Here is a 21,611-nt window from a genome sequence, read left to right as displayed (position 1 = left end):
GTGTGTGTAGGGGGGGGCCACCCTCCCACAACTCTCCCCGCTGCCAGTCAATCTAGGACTCGCCCGGTCACTAATGCCTTTGACCTACAAATCATGAGCTTAAAGAAATCCGCTGATGGCCTTTGCTCAGCCTCTGGGGTTTGCCAGATGACCTTCTCCGACCCTTACTCCTGCTGTCATTCTGTCCACTCCATAAAGCACAGCTAATGGTTTACCTGGACTCCTCTCTATTCACAACTATTTAACCATCACCTTGACTTTGGAGTCAGTTCTAAATAGTCTTCCCAGCTTCACCAACCACGTGAGTTTGGACAAGTCCCTTCACCTCTCTAAGACTTCTTTACCTGTTTCCCTCTGTAAAATGGGAAAAACACCACCTACTTTGTAGGGTTGCTTTGCACTTCAAAAGAAGTAATAGAAGTTCCCATTGTGGCTCAGCTGGTTTCAAAGAGACCAGTATCCAAAAGCAGGCGGGTTCCACCCTTGGCCTCGCTCCATGGATTAAGGATCTGGCGGTTGCCATGAGCTGTGGTGTAGGTCGCAGAGGCGACTTGGATCCCAAGTTGCTGTGGCTGTGGCCTAGTCCGGCAGTTGCAGCTCCTATTCAATCCCCAGTCTAGGAACTTCCATTTGCCACAGATGTGGTGCTAAAAAGAAAAAAAAGAAAAAGAAAAGAAAGAAAAGATCCCACAGAGCAGGCCCTCTCCAAAGAATGTGTATAAATGTGCTTGATACTGTTACTGATTAAACAGCTATTGCATGTCCACTCTTAAAAATGTGCAGACCCTGGAGTTCCTGTCGTGGTTCAGAGGTTAACAAACCCGACTAGTATCCGTGAGGACTCAGGTTTGACCGCTGACCTCGCTCACTGGGTTAAGGATCCGGCATTGCCTTGAGCTGTGGCATAGGTCGCAGATGCAGCTCATATCCCGCGGAGCTGTGGCTGTGGTCTAGGTCAGCAGCTGTAGCTCTGATTTGACCCCTAGCCTGGGAACCTCCATATGCCAGTGGGTGCGGCCCTAAAAAACAAACAAACAAACAAAAAATGTGCAGACCCTTTGAGCCAGCAATTCAGCTTTTAGAAAATAAGAAAAGGATGGAGTCCCCTGGTGGCTCAGTAGGTTAAGGATTCGGTGTTGTCACTGCTGTGGCTCTGGTCACTGGCCTGGGAGCTTCAGCATGCAAGGCCAAAAAAAAAAAGAAAAAGAAAAAAAGAAAAAAAATTGGGGATCAGTTAAATTATGATCCATCAGTAAGATGAATTGCTGTGAGGACTTGGAAATCTGTGTTGTTAGGAGTTCCCGTTGCGGCTCATAGGTAACAAACCCAACTAGTATCCATGAAGACACAGGTTCAATTCCTGGCCTTGTTCAGTGGGTTAAGGATCCAGCATTGCCACGAACTTTGGTGTAGTTCACAGATTTGGCTAGGATCTGGCATTGCTGTGGCTGTGGCATAGGCCAGCGGCTACAGCTCCAATTTGACCCCTGACCTGGGAATTTCCATATGCCACAGGTGCGGCTCTAAAAAGCAGAAAAAAGGAAAGCAAAAAAAAAAACACCTATGTTGTAGAATATTTAACATGGAAAAAGCATAATCCTGGAGTGTCCCTAAAAAGCAACAACAACAAAAAAATTTTTTTACTTAAAAAAAAAAAGATCATAATCCTACTTTTCTTTTTTTTTCTTTTCTTTCTTTCTTTCTTTTTTTTTTTTTTTTTGCCTCTTCTAGGGCTGCTCCCACGGCATAAGGAGGTTCCCAGGCTAGGGGTTGAATCGGAACTACAGCTGCCAACCTGCACCACAGCCACAGCAACGCAGGATCCGAGCCGCGTCTGCGACCTACACCACAGCTCATGGCAACACCGGATCCTCGACCCACTGAGCAAGGCCAGGAATTGAACCCGCAACCTCATGGTTCCTAGTTGGATTCATTAACCACTGCGCCATGATGGGAACTCCAATCCTACTTTTCTAATGGAAAAAATAGCAGGCTCTCCCTGGATGTTGGTATTATGCTGCATTTGCTATAGCTTTCTCCCCTCAAAGATTGTCTGTTTCTTCTACCAGAAGCCAGAGACAAAGGCCCACCTCTACTTCCCTCTCTACTCCCAGGGGTTGCCCTCCAGTTTGCCAGTGTGCCTGGGTAAGCAGGCATTTTTGCCACATCCACCATCCTTACCCTGATGCCTCTGATCAACTCTGGCCGTTCTGATCCTACAGAGACACATACATCCACGTACCTATGAGTGAGTGGCAATGTTGTGCATCATGCTTTTTGGTTGGCTTGTTTGTTTTTCCATCTCAGTTGCCATGGTACCCTGGGAGATCACTGGAGGCAGAATGGAGGACAGTTATGTCCCTGATAACTACGGACTTGGACAGGTTGCCTTCCTTTGCATCTTCATTTATATAAAAGATTGAATCCCTATCTAGTAAGACTATGAGATCATTGTGGAACGTGAATGTTGCCTGGCATTCCAGTTCTAGAAGAATGGCACCATCTACCCCTGCAGCCCACCCCCATGGTGGGCCCTGAGGGAAATTCAGGATAGAGAAAAACAGGAAATATTCTATGCATTGGAGATTGGCAGAGTTTTTGTTTGTTTGTTTGTTTTTTGCTTTTCAGGGCCGCATTGGCGGCATATGGAGGTTCCCAGGCTAGGGGTTGAATCAGAGCTACAGCTGCCAACCTGTACCACAGCCACAGCAACGCAGGATCCAAGCTGCGTCTGTGACCTACACCACAGCTTACAACAATATGGGATCCATAGCCCACGAGCAAGGCCAGGGATTGAACCTGCAACCTCAGGGTTCCTAGACGGATTCGTTTTGCAGCGCCACAACAGGAACTCCTAAGATGCATTTTTAAGGAACAATTTCAATGAGCCCAGACTCTTGCATCTTCCCATATACAGAAAAGCACTAAAATAATTAACTCGAGATATCTGTTTTTGTGTGACTCATGTTGTTGAAACCCAGCCTTCATGCACTGATGCAAAACTGGATCTTGGAGACAGGCTTTTGGGTGAAGTAGGAAAGAAGAGCTTTATTGCTTTGCCAGGCAAAGCAGGCACAGCAGGTTCATGCCTTCAAAATCGGTGTGTCCCAACCTGAGAGGATTTGTGAGGAGTTTTATAGCAAGGGGTCAAGGGCAGCATTGCTGATAAGGATCAGGTATCCTTTAATCTGGCCTAAAAGTTATCAAACTGTAAACCGTCTCTCTGGAAGGAAGAATGCTTCATCAAGTAGTTAAAGTCTTCTGATTTGTTGGGGGTTTTAGCTCTGCAGAAGAGCTTAGAAATATTGTTATGTGGGAGTTCCCGTCGTGGCACAGAGGTTAACGAATCTGACTGGGACCTATGAGGTTGGGGGTTTGATCCCTGCCCTTGCTCAGTGGGTTAAGGATCCGGCGTTGCCCTGAGCTGTGGTGTAGGTTGCAGACTCGGCTCGGATCCCACGTTGTTGTGGCTCTGGCGCAGGCTGGCAGCTACAGCTCCGATTCAACCCCTAGCCTGGGAACCTCCATATGCCGCGGGAGCGGCCCAAGAAATAGCAAAAAGACAAAAAAAAAAAAAAAAAAAGAAAGAAATATTGTTATGTGGATCTGTGTCCAGGAGCCCCATGGGGTTCTTCTTGGTTTCATCAACAATAATCTTTTGCTGTTTTTTTCCAGCAAAAAACCTTTCATATGCTGGTTTCTCCCTCACCTCTTCAGAGCAGTTTCTCAGAGCTATTTGAGATATTGTTTACCCAGCTAGAGTCCTCAGAAAGATCCTCAAATAAAACTGAACTTTCCGTTTTTAGGTTGGGCATTTTTTTTTCACTTGACATTGTCATACCTGGTATTTGTTGATCCCTTACCACGTGCCGGCCACCACACTGGACACCTGACCACATACCTTCATCCACTCTGGCAGCATCTCTAGGAGGTGTTCTTGTCTCTTCACGGTGAAGAAAAAGGAAAGAGATGTGCTTAAGGCTGCACGGAGCACCTGACAGGCCAGCAGGGCTGAGATCAGGGGGACTCAGTTACTTGCTGTAGGCACAAATTTTAAGAGGGCCCCTAAAACCTCGGTAACAACAAATAGAATTTTAGTGTTTTCCATAGCATGTGGAAGTTCCCTGGCCTGGGATCTAACCTGAGCCATAGCAGCGACCTGAGCCACTGCAGTGACAACACAGGATCCTTAACCCACTCAATTGCCAGGGAAATCCAATAAAATATATATATATATATTTTATTTTAGGGCCATACCCACGGCATATGGAAGTTCCCTGTCTAGGGGTCCAATCGGAGCTGCAGCTGCTGACCTGCACCACAGTCACAGCAACATGGGATCCAAGCAGTGTCTGTAACCTACACCGCAGCTCAAGGCAACGCCAGATCCTTAACCAATGAGCGAGGCCAGGGATCAAACCTGAATGTCATGGATGAGAGTCAGATTCATTTCCGCTGGGTCCCAATGGAAACTCCTCCAAAATATATTTTTTAAAGATCAAAATTAGTGAAAAAAAAATCTATGGACAAAGTATCCAAAAAAATTTTAGGGAGTTCCCATTGTGGCTCAGCAGGTTAAAAACTGGACAGGGCTGGAGTTCCTGTCATGGCTCAGTAGTTAACAAATCCGACTAGGAACGATGAGGTTGTGGGTTTGATCCCTGGCCTCGATCAGTGGGTTAAGGATCCGGTGTTGCCATGAGCTGTGGTGTAGGTCGCAGACGCGGCTCGGATCCCAAGTTGCTGTTGCTGTGGCTGTGGCATGGGCTGGTGGCTACAGCTCTGATTAGATCCCTAATCTGGGGTTCCCATTGTGGCTCAGCAGTAACAAACCCAGTCGGTATCCATGAGGAAGCGGGTTCAATCCCTGGCCTTGCTCAGTGGGTCAAGGATCCGGTGTTGCCATGAGCTGTGGTGTAGGTCACAGACGAGGCTCAGTACCTGGCATTGATGTGGCTGTGGTGTAAGCCAGCAGCTGTAGCTCCAATTCGACCCCTAGTCTGGGAACTTCCATATGCCTTGGGTGCAGCGCTAAAAAGACAAAATTAAATTAAATTAAAAGGATTCCGGAGTTCCCGTTGTGGCGCAGTGGTTAACGAATCCGACTAGGAACCATGAGGTTGCGGGTTCGATCCCTGCCCTTGCTCAGTGGGTTAAACGATCCGGCGTTGCCGTGAGCTGTGGTGTAGGTTGCAGACGCGGCTCGGATCCCGCATTGCTGTGGCTCTGGCGTAGGCCGGTGGCTATAGCTCCAATTCAACCCCTAGCCTGGGAATCTCCATACGCCGTGGGAGCGGCCCAAGAAATAGCAACAACAACAACAACAACAACAACAAAAAGGATTCCTAGGGAACTGGTTAAATGCAGTTACTTGGGCTCCACCCTCATTCCAGGATCTGGAGGCTGTAGGGTAGGGTCCACAGGGCAGGTGTTTTTCTCCTGGGTTTGGATCCACCTTTCCAAAGACAAACATAAGCCTCCTGACAAAAGCGCACCAGTGCCTTGGATCTGTAGTGAACCAGTTTCCTAATAAGTACCTCTCACAGTCTCTCCTTGTATTTTCACCACAACCCATTTGACTGAAACTCAGAGAGGGAGAGTGAACTGCCCTGAGACACAGATGCAAGAGGACCGATGGAGTAGCCCTATGGCCATCAAGGTGTCCCTTTAAGAAGGAGGCTCATCCCTGGCAACTGGTGCTCAGATGGGGCCCAGGGGAGGCCCCAGGGGAGTGAGGAGCAGGACTGGGAGGTCTGGCCAGGAGGAGGTTCCCAGAGCACCAAAGAAAGCCAGGCCCGAAAGCGGGGGGCCTGAGACCCAGCCTGGCAGGATCCTGCTCAGAAAGGAAGACCCTCAGCGCTTCTGGGCTGGACAGCGGCTGAGGTTTGGAGGTTAGGGATTGTTTGCTTTGGGCAGCATAGCTCTTACCTTGTGTGTTCACTTGCTTTGTAAGAACAACGTGAGGCGAGTACCTTACATGCTCAATTTCCGGAGTAGGTACCTACACCAGAGATGTTAAGGTTCTCCCAGAGTCACAGCAGTCGGGATTCTCATTCAGTTCTGTCCCCCACACTTTCCCCTGACCCCTAGCTGTTGTTAGAAGGCCAGGTGTCCACATGTTGTTGAGTGACTCTAGGGGATGTTGACACTCTTTTTCCTACCTGGAGTGTTACCTTCTGAGGGTGGACAGTCCTAGCCCCGGGGGCCGCCTCAGTGTAGACAGTGTGCAGTCAGGACTGAAAGTTCCCAGGGCTGCCCTTCCCCAGCCAGGTGACCTTGGACAGGCCCCTCCCACTCTGAGCCTCTTCCACTGCTATAACCAGGGCCACAGCTGCCAGCTTCTCTGGGCTGTCGGGAGGATGAGGGGTGCAGGGAAGGAGAGGTGATTAAAGAGGATCTGCGAAGAACAGGTCAGGGCTGGTTGCTGGGTTGCATGCCATTTCAGTTCAGGGGCAGGGGAAGCCTGGAGAGAATGCGGATGTTGGCTGTGCTTTTCTCCATTTTCCAAAATGCCTGCAGTGCTTATTATGTTGTTTTCACAATAAGTCCATTGAGTTTAAAGTGGCTGAAGGGCGCATGCTGAGATGGTGTTCGTGGAGGGGGTGGAGGCTGTTGCTGGGTTTTCATACACCCCCTTGGGGCTCCCTTAGCCAAAGCCAGTGGGGACAGGGATGGCACTGCCGCCCTGGGGCTGGGGGGCAGGGTCAGCAGCACCTCTGCCCGTGGTGTTAGTGATGTTCTCGGCAGATCAGAACTCAGCCTCAGGATTGTAAGAACTTGGGCAAGTTACTCCTCACCTTTTGAACTTCACTCGGGGGATGAGGTGGGGGCGGGGGGGGTTGTCCCCTGGGAGGAGGCTATCTGATCTAGAAACTTTCAGATGCAGAAACTGAGGCCCAGAGAGGGGAAGGCCTTGATCAAGGTCTCTGAGGCATAGAGGTTGGTCTATGTCCAAGTTCAGGATTTTTATCACCTGCCCTCCCCTGAAATGTCAGCCCTACCAGGACTGAAATGGTTCAGAGATTGATTCACTCAGAGATGCCGGCTCTGTGCCAGGCCCTGTGCTGGGTACTCAGGTAATCAGAGCCAGGCCCTGCCCTTGGAGAGCCCTAGCTGGTGGGAGGGTTCTGCCTGGTTAGGGAGAGGTCAGGAAGGCTCTGTAGGAGAAATGCTGGTACCGGGCCTTTAGCACTGAGTAAGGGTTGCTCTGAGGATGGGTGAGAAGGGTCCAGGTCCAGCAAATGGTAAACCAAGGCTGGAAGTGGGAATTGGAGTGATAGGGACCCGCACATACAGGCACATGGGTTCAGGGTGGGGAGGATGGAGGTGAGGCTGGAGAGGTCCTGGGACAAGTTTGAGAAGAGCCTTGATCAGTGGGCGCAAGGAGCTTGGCTGCTGCCTTGCAGGCTCCAGGGGGTCACGGAGAAGTTGAGATGTGTCGGGACCAGGACACAGCTCAAGTGACCAGGGGTACCCAAGACATGCTCAGTTTGGCTGTGTGAGTCCACAGCGCCATCTGGTGTCCACCTCTCTCCCTGCAGCTTGACCTCACTGGGCTTTCTCTAGCTGGGGAAAAGGTGGAACCGAGAGATCTCTGCAGGGGACTCTGGGCTCCTGGGCAAACCCGTGGACCAGGGCCAGTCCCAGAAGCTCTGTCCCTTCCAAAGCAGCCAGGCTTCGTGGTCAAGAGCTCACATTCAGTGATGTGCCAGACGCCTACTCGGTTCTTTGCCTGCCCTCAGGCCAGGGTCCCTACCTGAGAGTGAGGAGACTTGGGTCTCCTGGTCCAACCTGCCAGCCCGGGCAGGAATCCTTCCATGCCATCGTTCCACTCCAGAGCAGGCCCCACCTCCAGACACACATCTGTGATAAGCATCTTACTCTTACCTAACAGCTCCTTCAGGCTCTGGGGAACTTTGCTGGAATGCTCTTCCTTGGAATTTCCTCTGTCCCTCCCACCACCACCACCACACAGCCTCCTCCATGGTTCTCCTTCCACCCTGCTGGGACCCCAAAGTCTTCACGCCTCATCAAGAGAACAAAGCCAGGGACAACACAGCGTGTCTAGCATGTGTGAACCCACAGAAGCCTCTGCAAGGATGTTCACTAAATCTTAACGTTTCTTCGGATGATGGACTTTTAGGTGACTTTTTTTTCTCTCATCTTTGTATTTTATCGGTTACTTACTTTTCTAAACATATATTATCTTTGCATTCCTATAACCTAAAATGTTTCATTTCGGAAAAAACGAAGAAATCTAAGCACAGCACGGATAAAGCTGGTGTGAAGTTCTTAGAAGCAGGGCAAGTGGCTGACGGTGGCTCTGCAGTCCCCTATTTCTTGCCTCTGCATGTGTCACAGGGACTGTTCCGTTCCTCCTGGTGCTCTAGGCTCCTTGGGAGGCTGGGACCACCCCGACTTCTGGGGCTTCTTCACAGCTCTGGGCACATGGCAGGTGCACAGTACACCTCACCTCTCGCCAAACAACTGCATTGTCCTCCTCCCTGGTTTTCTCTTGCCACCCACCCACCCCATCGCCACCCCCTACCCTGGCCCCCCGTCTGTTCTCAACAGTGCAAATCAACTACATCCCTCTTTGACCCACAGGCCCTGCGCTGTCTGGCACACTGGCCCCTCCAGTGTAGACCGCCTTTCACCACCTTATCTGTGCTCAGCTGAAGCACAGTGTGGCCCCTCCAGTCCTTTGACTTGCTGCTCCTTCTGCCCAAATGCTCTCCCCTCAGATTTGTGCTTTGTCACTTAGGTCTCAGATTAAACATCTTGTCACACAAGATTTCCCCAACCTCCTTCTTCCCTTCCCCCCACATACGCACAAATATGCTGCCACCTGGTTTCATTTTATTTTATTTTCCTTTTTAGGGCCGCATCCACGGCGTATGGAAGTTCCCGGACTAGGGATTGAATCCTGGAACTGTAGTCACCAGCCTGCACCACAGCCACAGCAACGCCAGATCTGAGCCACATCTGTGACCCACACCACAGCTCACAGCAACGCTAGATCCTTCACACTGAGCGAGGCCAGGGATCGAACCCACGTCCTCATGGATGCTAGTTGGGTTCTTCACCCCCTAAGCCACGCGGGAACTCCTGGTTTTATTTCTTCCCTAGCACAACTGTCACCTGAGACTACAACTTTGTCTACTCTGCCTCCCCAGAATTTAATCCCCACCCAGGCAGGGGCCTTGCCAGTCCTGCTCACCGCTGTACCCCTAGCACAGAGGCCCAGTGCCGCTTGACACATGGCAGGCTCCAGGGAAGTTTGTGGGGTTGAATGAACTCACTCCAGATCGACTTGTCGTTAAGTCACAATGTCTAAGGGTAAAATACCTGTTCTTCTACCATTCTCCCCAGAAGGCAACAATGTGTGGCTGAAGTACCTTATCTTGTCAACTGTCTTCAGGAGCGAGAAGGAGCTGGGGCCTCTGCACAGGGCTGGCCTGCAGGATGCAGGAGTCCTCCGTCCGTGGCTGTTGAATGGGTGCTGCTCTCAGCCCGACAACATTCATTGATCATCTAATCTGCACCAAGTGCTGGGCAAAGAGTTTTCCATTTACTCTCTTCAAAACCACCCTGTGAGGTAGGTATCGTTTCCCCTATTTTACAGATAAAGAGAAGAGGGCGTTCCTGGTGTGGGCAATGGGATTGGTGGCATTTTCAGTGCCAGGACGCAATCCCTGGCCTGGCACGGGTTAAAGGATCTGGCATTGTCGCAGCTGCAGTGTAGGCTGAAACTGTGGCTCAGACTGATCTCTGGTTCGGGAACTCCATATGCTGCAGTGGCCCCAAAAAAAGGAAAAAAAGAGACAAAGACTGGCTCACAAGTGGCAAAGTTAGGACTTAAGCACAGGCTGTGTGATCTTAGACTAGGTGCTCTTAGAGGACTCCTGCCTCTGAAACTGCCAGCTCTTGGCAAGCAAATATGTCAGCCAAGGCCACCTGCCTTCTGTGTCCTCTGGAAAGTCAGAACTTCTTGCTTTATTTCTTTGGTTGCCCTTGGCATACGGAGTTCCCGGGCCAGGGATCAGATCCCAGCCACAGCTGCAACCTAAGCTGCAGCTGTGGCAATGCTGGATCCTTAACCTGCTGTGCTGGGACAGGGATCAAACTTGCTTCCCAGTTCTCCCAAAACGCTGCAGGAACGTCCTCTTATTTACACTGGAAAAATGCCTCAATGATGAGGTCTTAGCTATGTGGTGATTTCAAGGGCTCAGCCACTTGCACCTGGATAACTTACTGTACCTGTTTCCCCACCTGTAAAACGGGACCAATGGTTACACCTCACATCCACTGCGTGCGAAAGCTGAGCGGAAGGTGCTCAAAGTGGCCCAACTGAACCTGCAGACACCTGCAGCCACGCCGGTGTGTCTTGCAGTACTGGGGGTGTTCAGAGAGCTGACCACCCATCCCAGCACTTGTGAGATCATGGGAACAAGGTGGGGAGAGAGCCCCGGGGCTGCAGACACAGGCTATGCCACAATGAACCCAGAAGTGAACACTGCTGGGTGCAGTCAGATGTCCTCCAAGATCTTAGAAGTTGGGGCCAGCAGACCAGGCTTAGGAGCCTGACTCCGCCACTGGCCACGAGGTGACCATGGGCTAGCTGAATTCTCTCGGAACCCTCTGACCATCTTTATAATCCAGTGGTGAGAGTCATCTGTTCTTTACTGCTCTTGCCACTTCTCATCCACAAGGCGTACAACCAAGCAAAGGCGGCCTATCCAGGCTCAGCGCAGTTCAGCTCAGAGGAGACAGACGAAGCACAGCCTGCGGTTGCTTCATGCATGACACAAATGCAAGCAGGCAGAAGTGAATTTATTGCATTAGAAAAAATACCAAAGGAAAACAGCAAACACCTCCATACTAGATACAATTATTAGTTTGATTTCAAGGGTGAAAAGGGATCGCAAAGGTACAAACTTCATTTCTGAGAGGGGTGACGGTCTCATCCCTCCTCCTCCTTCCCTGTCCCTTTAAACCAATGGGCCTCGATGGAGGTGATACAATCACACACACGGCTTGCTCTCACCCTGCTCGCCTGCGCACACCCGTGCGGAGCCAGCTCGTACGATGAGCAGGCTCCTGAGGTTCTGGGGTAGACAGAGAAATGTGAGGATGGGGTGGGGGGGTCCTCGCCGGGCCCGGGGTTCCAGTTAGTGACCGTGGGCCTTAGGTGGGGGAGGGAGAGCTCGCCTTCCTGCAAAGCTCTGAGAAGACGGCTGACTGACCCCTCCTTCTCTCCCCACAAACCCTAAGGCACAGGCATTGGCACAAATAGCTGTTGGGCATGAAGGGTGGCTTTCAATGAGCAAGTGACTCAAAGTCTCTCAGGGGAGCCACGTGGGCTAACTTCTTGGTACAGCCCTGGGTCTGGAGGTGAGCACTGGGGGAGGGAAAGAAATCAGCTGAGCCTGGATATGGGGGAGGGGAAAGAAGGAGCCTTGATGCCCATCACCCTCTGGCTAGAGCTGAGTGCCCTGGGCAGAGAGGTCTGGAGCAGGGGCCTGGAAAGAGCGAGGGCTGGCGAGGCAAGCTGGAAAAGGGCAGAAACCCAGCTGGGAAGCAGAGCAACGTCCTCAACCAATGCGCTGCCCTCCCAGGAGGAAGCCCGCCCGAAACCCACTCGCTGTGGCCCAATTCTGCCAGAGGGTCAACATTAAATAAGAGCCGGTGCTAGTTTCTACTCTAATGTCTCATTACCATGCACACTGGCAAGTCAGTGGGTCTTCGGAAAAATTAAAGTGCTTAATGGTTTGTCTTCCAACCTTGAAAGTTCCAAAGTGTCCCTTGACATCACAGCTAGTCATCGCAGATGTGCCCAGTCAGGTGACAGGCAAACACTAACGCAGAATAACATCTCTAGCTAAGACCCTGGTGATGCCAACTGCCATGGCTAACAGCAGAGATGGGAGGAGATGAGGCCGGACGTGAGCAACAGCTTTTTGGAGAGGAAAGGCACCTGCTGCAGGCCAGACCCCAGGAAAGAGAACATAATTCAAGTCTGAGAAGTGGCAGGAGCCGTGGCAGGAGGGCCCAAGTGCCAAGGCTGGGCTCAGGTACCGAGAAGATCTGAGCCCTCCTCCACATTCACTTTCTCAACTTAAAGGAGGCTCACTTGAAGAAAGAATCGGAGAGCCTCTCCAGGTGAGAAGCTTCCAGATTGTTTCCTGCCTATAAGCTCCTAGCAGCAGCTCTTTAGGAAAATGCCCACTTACACCCTCAACCTCGCTTCCTTACAGTCAGAATGACACCGGAAATAACACGTGCCTTTGAAACACACTTAGGATCACGTAAAAATCCCTACCAGAAACAACCCTAAATTTCCTTGCCACCTTGATTTGGCCTTACTATTCTTTCTACATCGGGGACATTGCCCCTTGGTCCCCAGCTGAACACTGCACACTGGCCTGGGTGGGGTGGGTACAGTGACTACAATAACCTACGTTATCACTCGCAGACAACAGGGCTGGGTTTCTGCTGCTCCCGACCTTCACTAGCTGTGACAGGGCAGCTATGCTGAGGAAGAACAGTCAGCAGACAGCTAGGCAGGTCCTCCAAAATCCACGTCAGAGGATTGGCAGACAGTCTGGGTGGAAGGAAGAATGGCTTTATCCTGTTTCTTCTGGCCTGACACTTGCTGTTGCTCTCCCTCGATCCTGAGGCTTTGGGTTGCTCCAGCCCGGGCCCCGTGGCCTTGACTGAGGGAGGAGAGGAAAGGTGGGAGAGACTGTGGCTAAAAGAGTTCCTTTAGGTTGGCTGAGTCATCTTGAAAGTGGTCCCACGTGCACCATATCCTTTGGTTCATTTAATGCTAGAGAGTAACCACTTCCAGGTCATGGAAAACGTAAAACCCACCTGGCTCCCACAGGTGGTGGCAACCTGGGTAGAGCGTGGGCATTCTCCGGAAAGAGGTCCTAGGTTGGGGTTCCCCACACTGTGCCGCTTGCTTTCTGCTTAAACAAACCCCCTCCCTTTCTCCAGTGTGGAGGACGCTCAGGAAGCAGCGTCAAAAGTGAACTCACAAACAAGACAGCCTTAATAAATTAGTATAATACTATTAGAAGGGATGGCATTTTGTTCTGTTTCTTAGCAGCAATGTCCTATGTGCAGCCTGATGATCTCCTTCCCTGGGAAATTTAAAAAGCCGTCCCCTGGTTGTTAGCTCTGATGTAAAATTATAAAATAGAAATCTGGTAGGGTTTGTTTTGTTTAAAAAGGAAAAGCCCCGGTGAGGCAGGGCGGTCCCATGGAGTCCTGTTAGCTCTGGCCGTTGGGTCGGCCCACCGTGCTCCCTCCGGGAGGCTGGATCTGGATGGAGTCCAGGAGGGGCCGCAGGGCCTGTCCGAAGGGCCTGCAGAGAGAGCAGACGGGGGGCTGGGATGGGTGGCTGGCCAGCATGCCCAGCTCTGCCCACACGCTCAGCAGCACGGCCACACCAGGAGAAAGTTCTCTCACCTCATTTAATTCTCTCACCTGACTCACACAGCCTTTTTCTCAGAGGCATCTCTGCGTTAGTCTGCTCTGTGTTCACTCCTAGCGCTCTCTCCTCAGTAAACGCTACCGTCCTGCTACCTTCCCCTCTAGGTCCCGGTTAGCTGTGGTTTGAACAGGTTGGGTACATACCGGGAACCAGAGCTTTCTGTACTTTCCATGCTTGTATCTTTAATTCTCATGGTACAAGAAGATAAAGTTTAAATTAGGAAGCCGAGGTAAGAAGAAAAAGGATATGAAAAAGAAGTCAGCAGTGAAGACAGCACACGATTGGACTCCTCAGGGAACTGAGGTCTTCTCGGGGGCACAGGGAATATTCAGGTGCAGTAGTTCCCGTCATGGCTCAGTGGGTTACAAACCTGAATAGGATCCATGAGGATGCGGGTTTGATCCCTGGTTTCGAAGGATCTGGCATTGCCACGAGCTGTGATATAAGGCACAGATACGGCTTGAAGCCCTTGTTGCTGTGGCAGCTGTAGCTCTGATTCAACCCCTAGCCTGGGAACTTCCATATGCTGCAGGCGCCACCCTAAAAAGCAAAACAAACCAACAAATGACAAGTGCAGGTTGTCAGAAGGTGTTAATGCCACTTTATAAAGGACTCCCAGTTTGCTGTCAGAGTGGCTTAGCTGGAAAGAAGACTGCAAATATGGCAGTCATAGAGACTCTCCAAGATCACTTCAACCTAAATTGGTTGCCTAGAACACATCTCACAGTTACTGGCTTTTCTTTTGGGTGGATGCTGCCATTTTTGAGACCCATCCCCAAGTTCAAACAAAGGAAATGAAATATTCTAAAAGCATAAACAGAGGAAACCAAGAACTATTAACCCATATTCAGACAAGTCCAGGAACCCCACCCATCCTATTCCAGATACTTGTGCTTGCTCAAGGCCCCGTCTAGATCTTTCAGTAATGCTGTGAGGTTTAACACACCCACCAGGGAATAAGAAGGAAGGGCCAGGATTGGGAGATGTGGCCTGACAATGACAACAGCCTTCTTTTCCTGAGGGGTTCCTACCAGGTGTGAAGAACAGCTCACCTTGCTGAGCCTGCTGAACCTGCCAGGATCCCTGTTGGACAGGGCCCTAGTTCAGGAGAAACTGAGTCAGTTAGTAAATGGACCTGGTCCTAGAGTGGGTGGAAGTTGCCTGAATGCAATCAACAGCAAAAGGAAGGAGGAGTGTGATGGCACGGGTGGGTGTTCTTTCAGGGGACACTGCCTGCATGACGGCACACAAAGCTTGGGCCATATCAGAGGGAGGGGCTACCTCTGTTTTTGAAGAGGACATCTACTGAGGGCTGACTGTGTGCCACAAGGTATGAAGCGAGTAGGAAGTTGTCTTTAAGGGGTCAAAGAGTCAAGGTGCAGGGAAGAAAGATTAACAACAGTTTTAAAACAAGCCACCCTACTGATTCAGCCTTCTCTCTGCTGTCTCTCAAAGACTCCTTGTAAGTGGGCACTTTGGGGAGCGGCATGCTTCATGTGCAATGGGAAAGGCACATGCCAGGATTCTGTACAAACGCTGGGGCCAGCATCGAGTGGTTTCTTTGTTCTGCAGTTGTACTCAGGCCAGGGTAGAGTTGGTCCAGCTCCAGGGAGGGTGAGGGTAACACAGGTGAGCACCTGCGAGTAGAAAGCAAGGTGGCTTTCCATGTTAGAGCTGCATCAGGACAGGGTCCCACCTGGCCTGGGAGGATTCTGCTGAGGTCAGGGGGGCAGATGTGGGCCTGAGGAGAGTCCCTGGCTGGGAATAGCGCTTTCGAGGCAGAGGCCACTTACGTGGAGAGAACTTCAGAGGGAAGGTCAGTGATGTACGAAGGGATCTTCCGCCCGGTCAGGAACTGTGCCACTTCATTGCTGAAGGTGTTACAATTGTGTTCGAAGAGGTTGTAGGCCTCACCTCTGTACATGGTGAGAGGGTGTGGGAAGTACATATGAGGGTCAGCAAGCATGTACGTGAAGCAAGTCAAACCAGGTACAGAGGGCGCGGTGAGCATAGGGGAGCCCGAGGACTGTGGTTTCCCTTCTCTCTCAACACTCCAAAAGGACGGCTTGGTTTGCCACTCTGGGTCGAACCAGAGCTACAGCTGCCGGCCTACTCTACAGCCACAGCCACAGCACAGCCATGTGGGACCTGCACTACAGCTCACAGCAATGCTAGATCCTTCACCCACTGAGCGAGGCCAGGGATCGAACCAAAGCCTCATGGATATTAGTCGGGCTCGTTACCACTGAGCTACAAGGGGAACTTCCTAAAAACCAATTTTTAAGGGAAGGATGAAATAAAAACATATGGATCCTACAAGTTTCAGGAGAATCTCTACATTTACAAAAGCAGAGCCCCAGGGTTAGAGTTTTACATTTGAAATTGACTAAACCTTCCTTATTTTTATTTATTTAAAAATTTTTAAAAAAATTTTAAAGGATTTTTGGGAGTTCCCGTCGTGGCTCAGTGGTTAATGAATCTGACTAGGAACCATGAGGTTGCGGGTTCGATCCCTGGCCTTGCTCAGTGGGTTAAGGATCCAGCGTGGCCATGAGCTGTGATGTAGGTCGCAGACGTGGCTTGGATCCTGCGTCACTGTGGCTGTGGGGTAGGCCAGTGGCTTCGACTCCTATTAGGCCTCTAGCCTGGGAACCTCCATATACCGTGGAGCGGCCCAAGAAATGACAAAAAGACAAAAAAAAAAAAAAAAAAAAAAAAAATTAAGGATTTTTATTTCTTCGATTATAGCTGGTTTACAGTTTTCTGTCAATTTTCTACTGTACAGCAAAGTGACCCAGTCACACATACATATACACATTCTTTTTCTCAATTATCACGCTCCACTGTAAGTGACTAGATGTAGTTCCCAGTGCTATACTGCAGGATAAAGTTTCGTCATTTAAGAGAAAACCTGCTCAAGTGTATATTTCATCCCAACCTCTCTACAAACCCTGTTTTTGATTTTCAGGACAAAATACCTGGTTGAGAGCAGCCTGCCCTGAAACAGCAGCAGGTGATTTTATTTTTTTAATTTTTATTTTATCATTATTATTATTTTTTGTCTTTTTGCCATTTCTAGGGTTGCTCCCGTGGCATATGGAGGTTTCCAGGCTAGGGGTCGAATCAGAGCTGTAGCTGCCAGTCTACAACAGAACCACAGCAACGCAGGATCCAAGCCTCGTCTGCAAACTACACCACAGCTCACGGCAACGCTGGATCCTTAACCCAGTGAGCAAGGGCAGGGAGTGAACCCGCAACCTCATGGTTCCTAGTTGGATTCGCTAACCACTGAGCCACGACGGGAACTCCAGCAGCAGCTGGATTTTAATTGGAAGGAATAAAGAGCTCTTCCTGTCCTCAAAGTTTCAGCGGTAGGTACACTGGGATGGAACGGCAGCCTTGGACAATGCTGAGCTTTTTTTTGTGGCATGGTAAGTGCTCTCCCTTCATCTGTATTCAGCAAATACTGGGCTATTCCTTGTGCTGCATGCTCTGGGGGAAAGGACCTGGTGGCTGCCCTCAGGGGCTGATTATCTCGTGGGGGACCCAGCTGACCACCACCCGTCTCCACTCACCGGAACAGAGACTCCCCCAGGGAGGATAGGTACTCCAGAAAGATTTCTTCTGTGACTTCTGTGCTCCCCACATCAACCACAGAGTCTGGGGGCCCAAGCAATGTCCCTCCCTAAAAAAGCCAACCCAAAGAAAGTCATTAAATCACTCACTCCACTGAATTTTTATTTATTTTTTGTCTTTTTAGGGCTGCACCTGTGGCATATGGAAGCTCCCAGGCTAGGGGTCGAGTCGGAGCTGTAGCCACTGGCCTACGCCACAGCTCACAGCAAACTCCTGATCCTTAACCTACTGAGCGAGGTCAGGGATCAAACCCGTGTCCTCATGGATACTAGTTGGGTTTGTTACTGCTGAACCATAATGGCAACTCCCTCCACTGAATTTTTAATGTGGCTTCCCATGGAAGACCACAAATGTTCTATTTCAACGACTTTCAACACTCAGAACATCCAGGGCAGATGAAGAGTTATTTCCCATTTGTGTCAAGGCTACACTGGCTTAGAGCTTCCTGACAATTCTCCACTGCTATGTGTTGGCGACGTGCTAAGAAATCAGGCTTCTTGTTTCAGGTGGGTCCTGAGTCTCTTGCAGGTAAGACCCCTGACACTATTGTTGTCAGGGACTCATTCAGTTGATAAAAAGAATGAAACCTAGAATCTGAAGTCTCCCTTTGTCCCCAGCATGCCTGCTCAGAATAGGACAACCAAAAGTGGCTCACATCTGACAGGCTGTCTTTCCATGCCTATGGTCACAGTATATGCAGCCAATTTTTCTTGTGGCACACCTGACATCCCTGTAACACTGGGAAAATGTGAAGAACTGTGAGAAAGCTGGCAGATCGGCAAATATTTCCACCGTTCAGTTCCCTTTGGATCTGTGAGGCTAATCTAATGTGGTGATAGGGAGTTAATGGCCCCTCAATACAGAATACCCTCAGCCATGGGTTAACAGCTGCCACAGCAGACTAGAGGAGAGACAGGCCGTGGGGGAAACTGGCCAAGGGGAAAGCAACAGGATCACTGGGGAGGAGAGCTGGGATGGGCTGGGGAGTAAAGGACAGCACTGCAGAACAGAGCTCCCCCAAAAGATCATACATTCACCAATAGCTACTGAGCACCTGCCCAGTGCCTGCCATTGTTCTAGGCACTGGGAGAGGCATGGTGAGCAGGATGACGATTGTAGTCAGAGAACAATAATCTCAGGGCTAAAAGCGACTAAAGGGTTACAATCTGACACTCTATTATTCACTCATATAGCAAACACGTATTGATAACTTGCTTTGTGCCAGGCCTTATGCTAGGCACTGGGGGTTTGATGTGGACAAAAAGACAAGATTCTTGCCCTCATAGAGCTTATAGTCTAGCAGGGAAGGCAAACAAACAAACAAACAATCCCATCAACCAATGTACAACCATGACCTGCAATAAGAGTCTTGCTGGAAAAAGAAGAGTACATAAGTCAGGGGACCTTCCCAGTGCGAAGGTCAGAGAAGACTTGCCTGAGAAAGGGACAGTGAGCTCATCTGAAGGATGGAGTGGCATAACCAGGTGAAGGATCAGGGAGGCTGAAGTCAGAGGACAGGTTTAAATGTCCAAAGTGTGTTCAAGGAAAGAGAAGAGAGGGGGTGGGGAAAGGTGCAACCTGCACAGAGGCCATCCAGAGACTGAGCCCTGATCAGATGGGGCCTTGACGGCTATGCTGAGCTTTCTGGGTTTTACTCCAAGAGCAATGGGGAGAGTTGCGACTTAGGCAGGGGAATACCATGATCAGATGTTTATCTTGAAAAGGTCATTTTGCCTTCCGTATGGAGAACGGGCTAAGAAGGAAGAAGAAAGGCTGCACTGCTGTAGTCCAGGCTAGAAATGAGGGTGGCCTGGATTAAGGTGAAAGCTCTGGAGAAATGGGAAGAGATGAAGAGAGACAGACTGGTTTAAGATACACTTACAAGGAAGAACCGACTGGGTGTACTGAAGGCCTTCTCGTAAGAGGTGGGTGCCAGTGGGAGGAAGACATACAAAGTGGCTTCCCATTTATGAGTGTAAGAGTGAATGGCTGCCTCGCTTTTGCTTGAGTACCTCCTGTGACACCCCTTAGACAGCTCGGACAGAAATTTTCCGGAAAAGGGCACGGGCTTTAGAGTCAGGGAGACCTGGGTTTAGAACTGGTGCTGTAACTGGCTGCACAGCCCTGGGCAACTCACTTTACCTCTCAGCCCTCATCGTTCAGCTTCACACTGAGTTTGTACTACGAATGGGGCACTGAGCTGATGACGGTGGAGGGGAGTGGGACAGTCTCAGCTTAGAAGGAGCTTATACATGGCTCCCTGTGGGGACTCAGTGACAGCTCATTTCACCAGTAACATGGTCAGTGTGACACAGAGGGACCACAGTGCTGTGGAAGCAGAGAGGAGGGCAACTGGCTAGGAGATCTGGGAAGGCTACTGAGCTTATGGTCATCATGAGGAACTATATACACTGTGCTAGAAGCCAGAGCTACAGAGCAGCAGCAAAGTTCCTGGTCTGTGGGAACCCCCGGGACCCAGAGACTGCGGGACAGGGTGGGGAAGGCACTCACCGGTGGACAGCTGGAGATACCACCACTGCCGAAGAAGAACTCATCCTTGTGTACAACTATGGAGGTGTGCCTAAAACGCAGAGAAGAGGCGGAGAGATGAAAACCGGTCTGAGAGACAGCAAACAGGACACTGCAATGAGAGTAATCTCTGCTTAAGGGATACAACTTACAAAGTCAACAGCTTCGTAACACTAACCCAACTGGAGTTCCCATCCTGGCTCAGTGATTAACGAACCCAACTAGTATCCACGAGGACACGGGTTCGATCCCTGGCCTTGCTCAGTGGATTAAGGATCCAGTGTTGCCATGAGCTGTGGTGTAGGTCACAGATGAGGCTCGGACCCCATGCTGCTGTGGCTGTGCTGCAGGCTGGCACATACAGCTCTGATTTGACCCCTAGCCTTGGGAACCTCCATGTGCCTCAGGTGCAGCCCTAAAAAAAGACAAAAAAAAAAAAAAAGTAAAACTAACCAAACAAAGGTAAGATAAATACCATAGATCGGGGTTTCTCAACTTTGGCACTTGTTAGTTACATTATCCATCTACATATTCTTTTTCAGGTTCTTTCCCCTTATAGGTTATTAAGAAATACTGAGTGTAGGAGTTCCCATTGTGGCTCAGTGGGACTAACATAGTCTCCATGAGGATGCAGGTTCAGTCCCTGGCCTTGCTCAGTGGGTTAAGTATCTGGTGTTTCTGCAACGTGGCTTGGATCCAGTGTTGCTGTTGCTGTGCCGTAGGCCTCAGCCACAGCTCTAATTCTACCCCCAACCTCAGAACCTCCATAAGCCCCAGGCACAGCTGTAAAAAGGAAAAAAACCCTAAGAGTAACTTTGGCACCACTGACATTTGGGGCTGGATAATCCTTGTTGTGGGGGCCGTCCTGTGCCTTCTAGGGTGTTCAGCAGCAACGTGGCCTTTAGCCACTAGATGGCACTACCATATCCCCGTCCCCTTCCTCCCTGCCAGCTGTGACAACCAAACACGTGGCTAGACAAAGGTCTTCTGTGGGCAGAATTGTCCCCTGTGGAGAACCACTGGGGCAGATCACGTGAGCAGAAGGAAGTCCTTAGACATTCACACCAATACTAATTATCAATTACCGAAATAAAATTCTGCAGGCTTTTTTTTTTTTTTTTTTTTGTCTTTTTGTCTTTTTTGTTGTTGTTGTTGCTATTTCTTGGGCTGCTCCCGCGGCATATGGAGGTTCCCAGGCCAGGGGTTGAATCGGAGCTGTAGCCACCAGCCTACGCCAGAGCCACAGCAACGCGGGATCCGAGCCGCGTCTGCAATCTACACCACAGCTCACGGCAACGCCGGATCGTTAACCCACTGAGCAAGGGCAGGGCCCGAACCCGCAACCTCATGGTTCCTAGTTGGATTCGTTAACCACTGCACCACGACGGGAACTCCATTTTTTTTTTTTTTTTTTTTGCAGGCTTTTTAAACTAACAGGAGCAGTTAACCTGGACCATGTTGAGAGAAGAACCAGATGATGTTAAGTGTGGACCTATTTCAGGTGAAGGTGCTCATGGTACTTCTTGCTTCAAGTCAAACAAAGCAAAGGGTCATTCTGGTAAACCAAAACGTCGCAGGCTCTGGGAGTCCAGACAGAACACTGACCTACAGTTCCCTCCAAAATGGAGCTGAGAGCCCAGCCACCGTCACGTGTTTGACAGGGATGGGTCTGGAGACCAGAGCAGGCATGTTTGGAGACACAGGTGAGGTCCTCAGGACTTGCAGTTAGAAAGCTTGATCAGGAGGGGGCAGGACACCATTCTGCTTTTCTTTAGGACAGGGTTTCTCAGCCTCAGCACCACTAACATTTTTGGCTGGGTAACTCTTTGTTGTGAAGGGATGTCCTGTCTATTGTAGGATGTTTATAGCAGCATCCATGACCTCCACCCATCCAGCCCAAATGACTCTAGACACTCATAACTCCTGGTTAAGAGCCACTGCTTTAGAA

General features: G+C 50.2%; 1 protein-coding gene and 1 long non-coding RNA gene across 3 annotated transcripts in view; one reads left to right on the top strand and one right to left on the bottom strand.

Moving 5' to 3' along the window:
- On the top strand, positions 5,240-13,030 carry LOC110260626. The gene is made up of 2 exons (XR_002343874.1): positions 5,240-6,410; positions 7,895-13,030. It is a non-coding gene; the product is annotated as an uncharacterized LOC110260626 (long non-coding RNA).
- Positions 10,815-21,611, bottom strand: part of DESI1 (desumoylating isopeptidase 1) — a 24,739-nt gene continuing 13,942 nt past the window's right edge. Inside the window, exons 3-6 of one of the 2 annotated variants that reach the window (XM_005652508.3) lie at positions 19,646-19,715; positions 17,074-17,183; positions 15,292-15,414; positions 10,815-15,135 (exon numbers count right to left, since the gene is read on the bottom strand). In XM_005652508.3, the coding sequence (XP_005652565.1) occupies positions 14,991-15,135; positions 15,292-15,414; positions 17,074-17,183; positions 19,646-19,715 (448 nt within the window). In that variant the 3' untranslated portion in view covers positions 10,815-14,990. 2 annotated transcript variants of the gene reach the window in all.

Source organism: Sus scrofa, chromosome 5, assembly GCF_000003025.6.
Source record: "Sus scrofa isolate TJ Tabasco breed Duroc chromosome 5, Sscrofa11.1, whole genome shotgun sequence".
Taxonomy (NCBI): domain Eukaryota; kingdom Metazoa; phylum Chordata; class Mammalia; order Artiodactyla; family Suidae; genus Sus; species Sus scrofa.
Note: the sequence above shows the minus strand (reverse complement) of the source record. Positions and strands in the feature narration are given on the sequence as shown.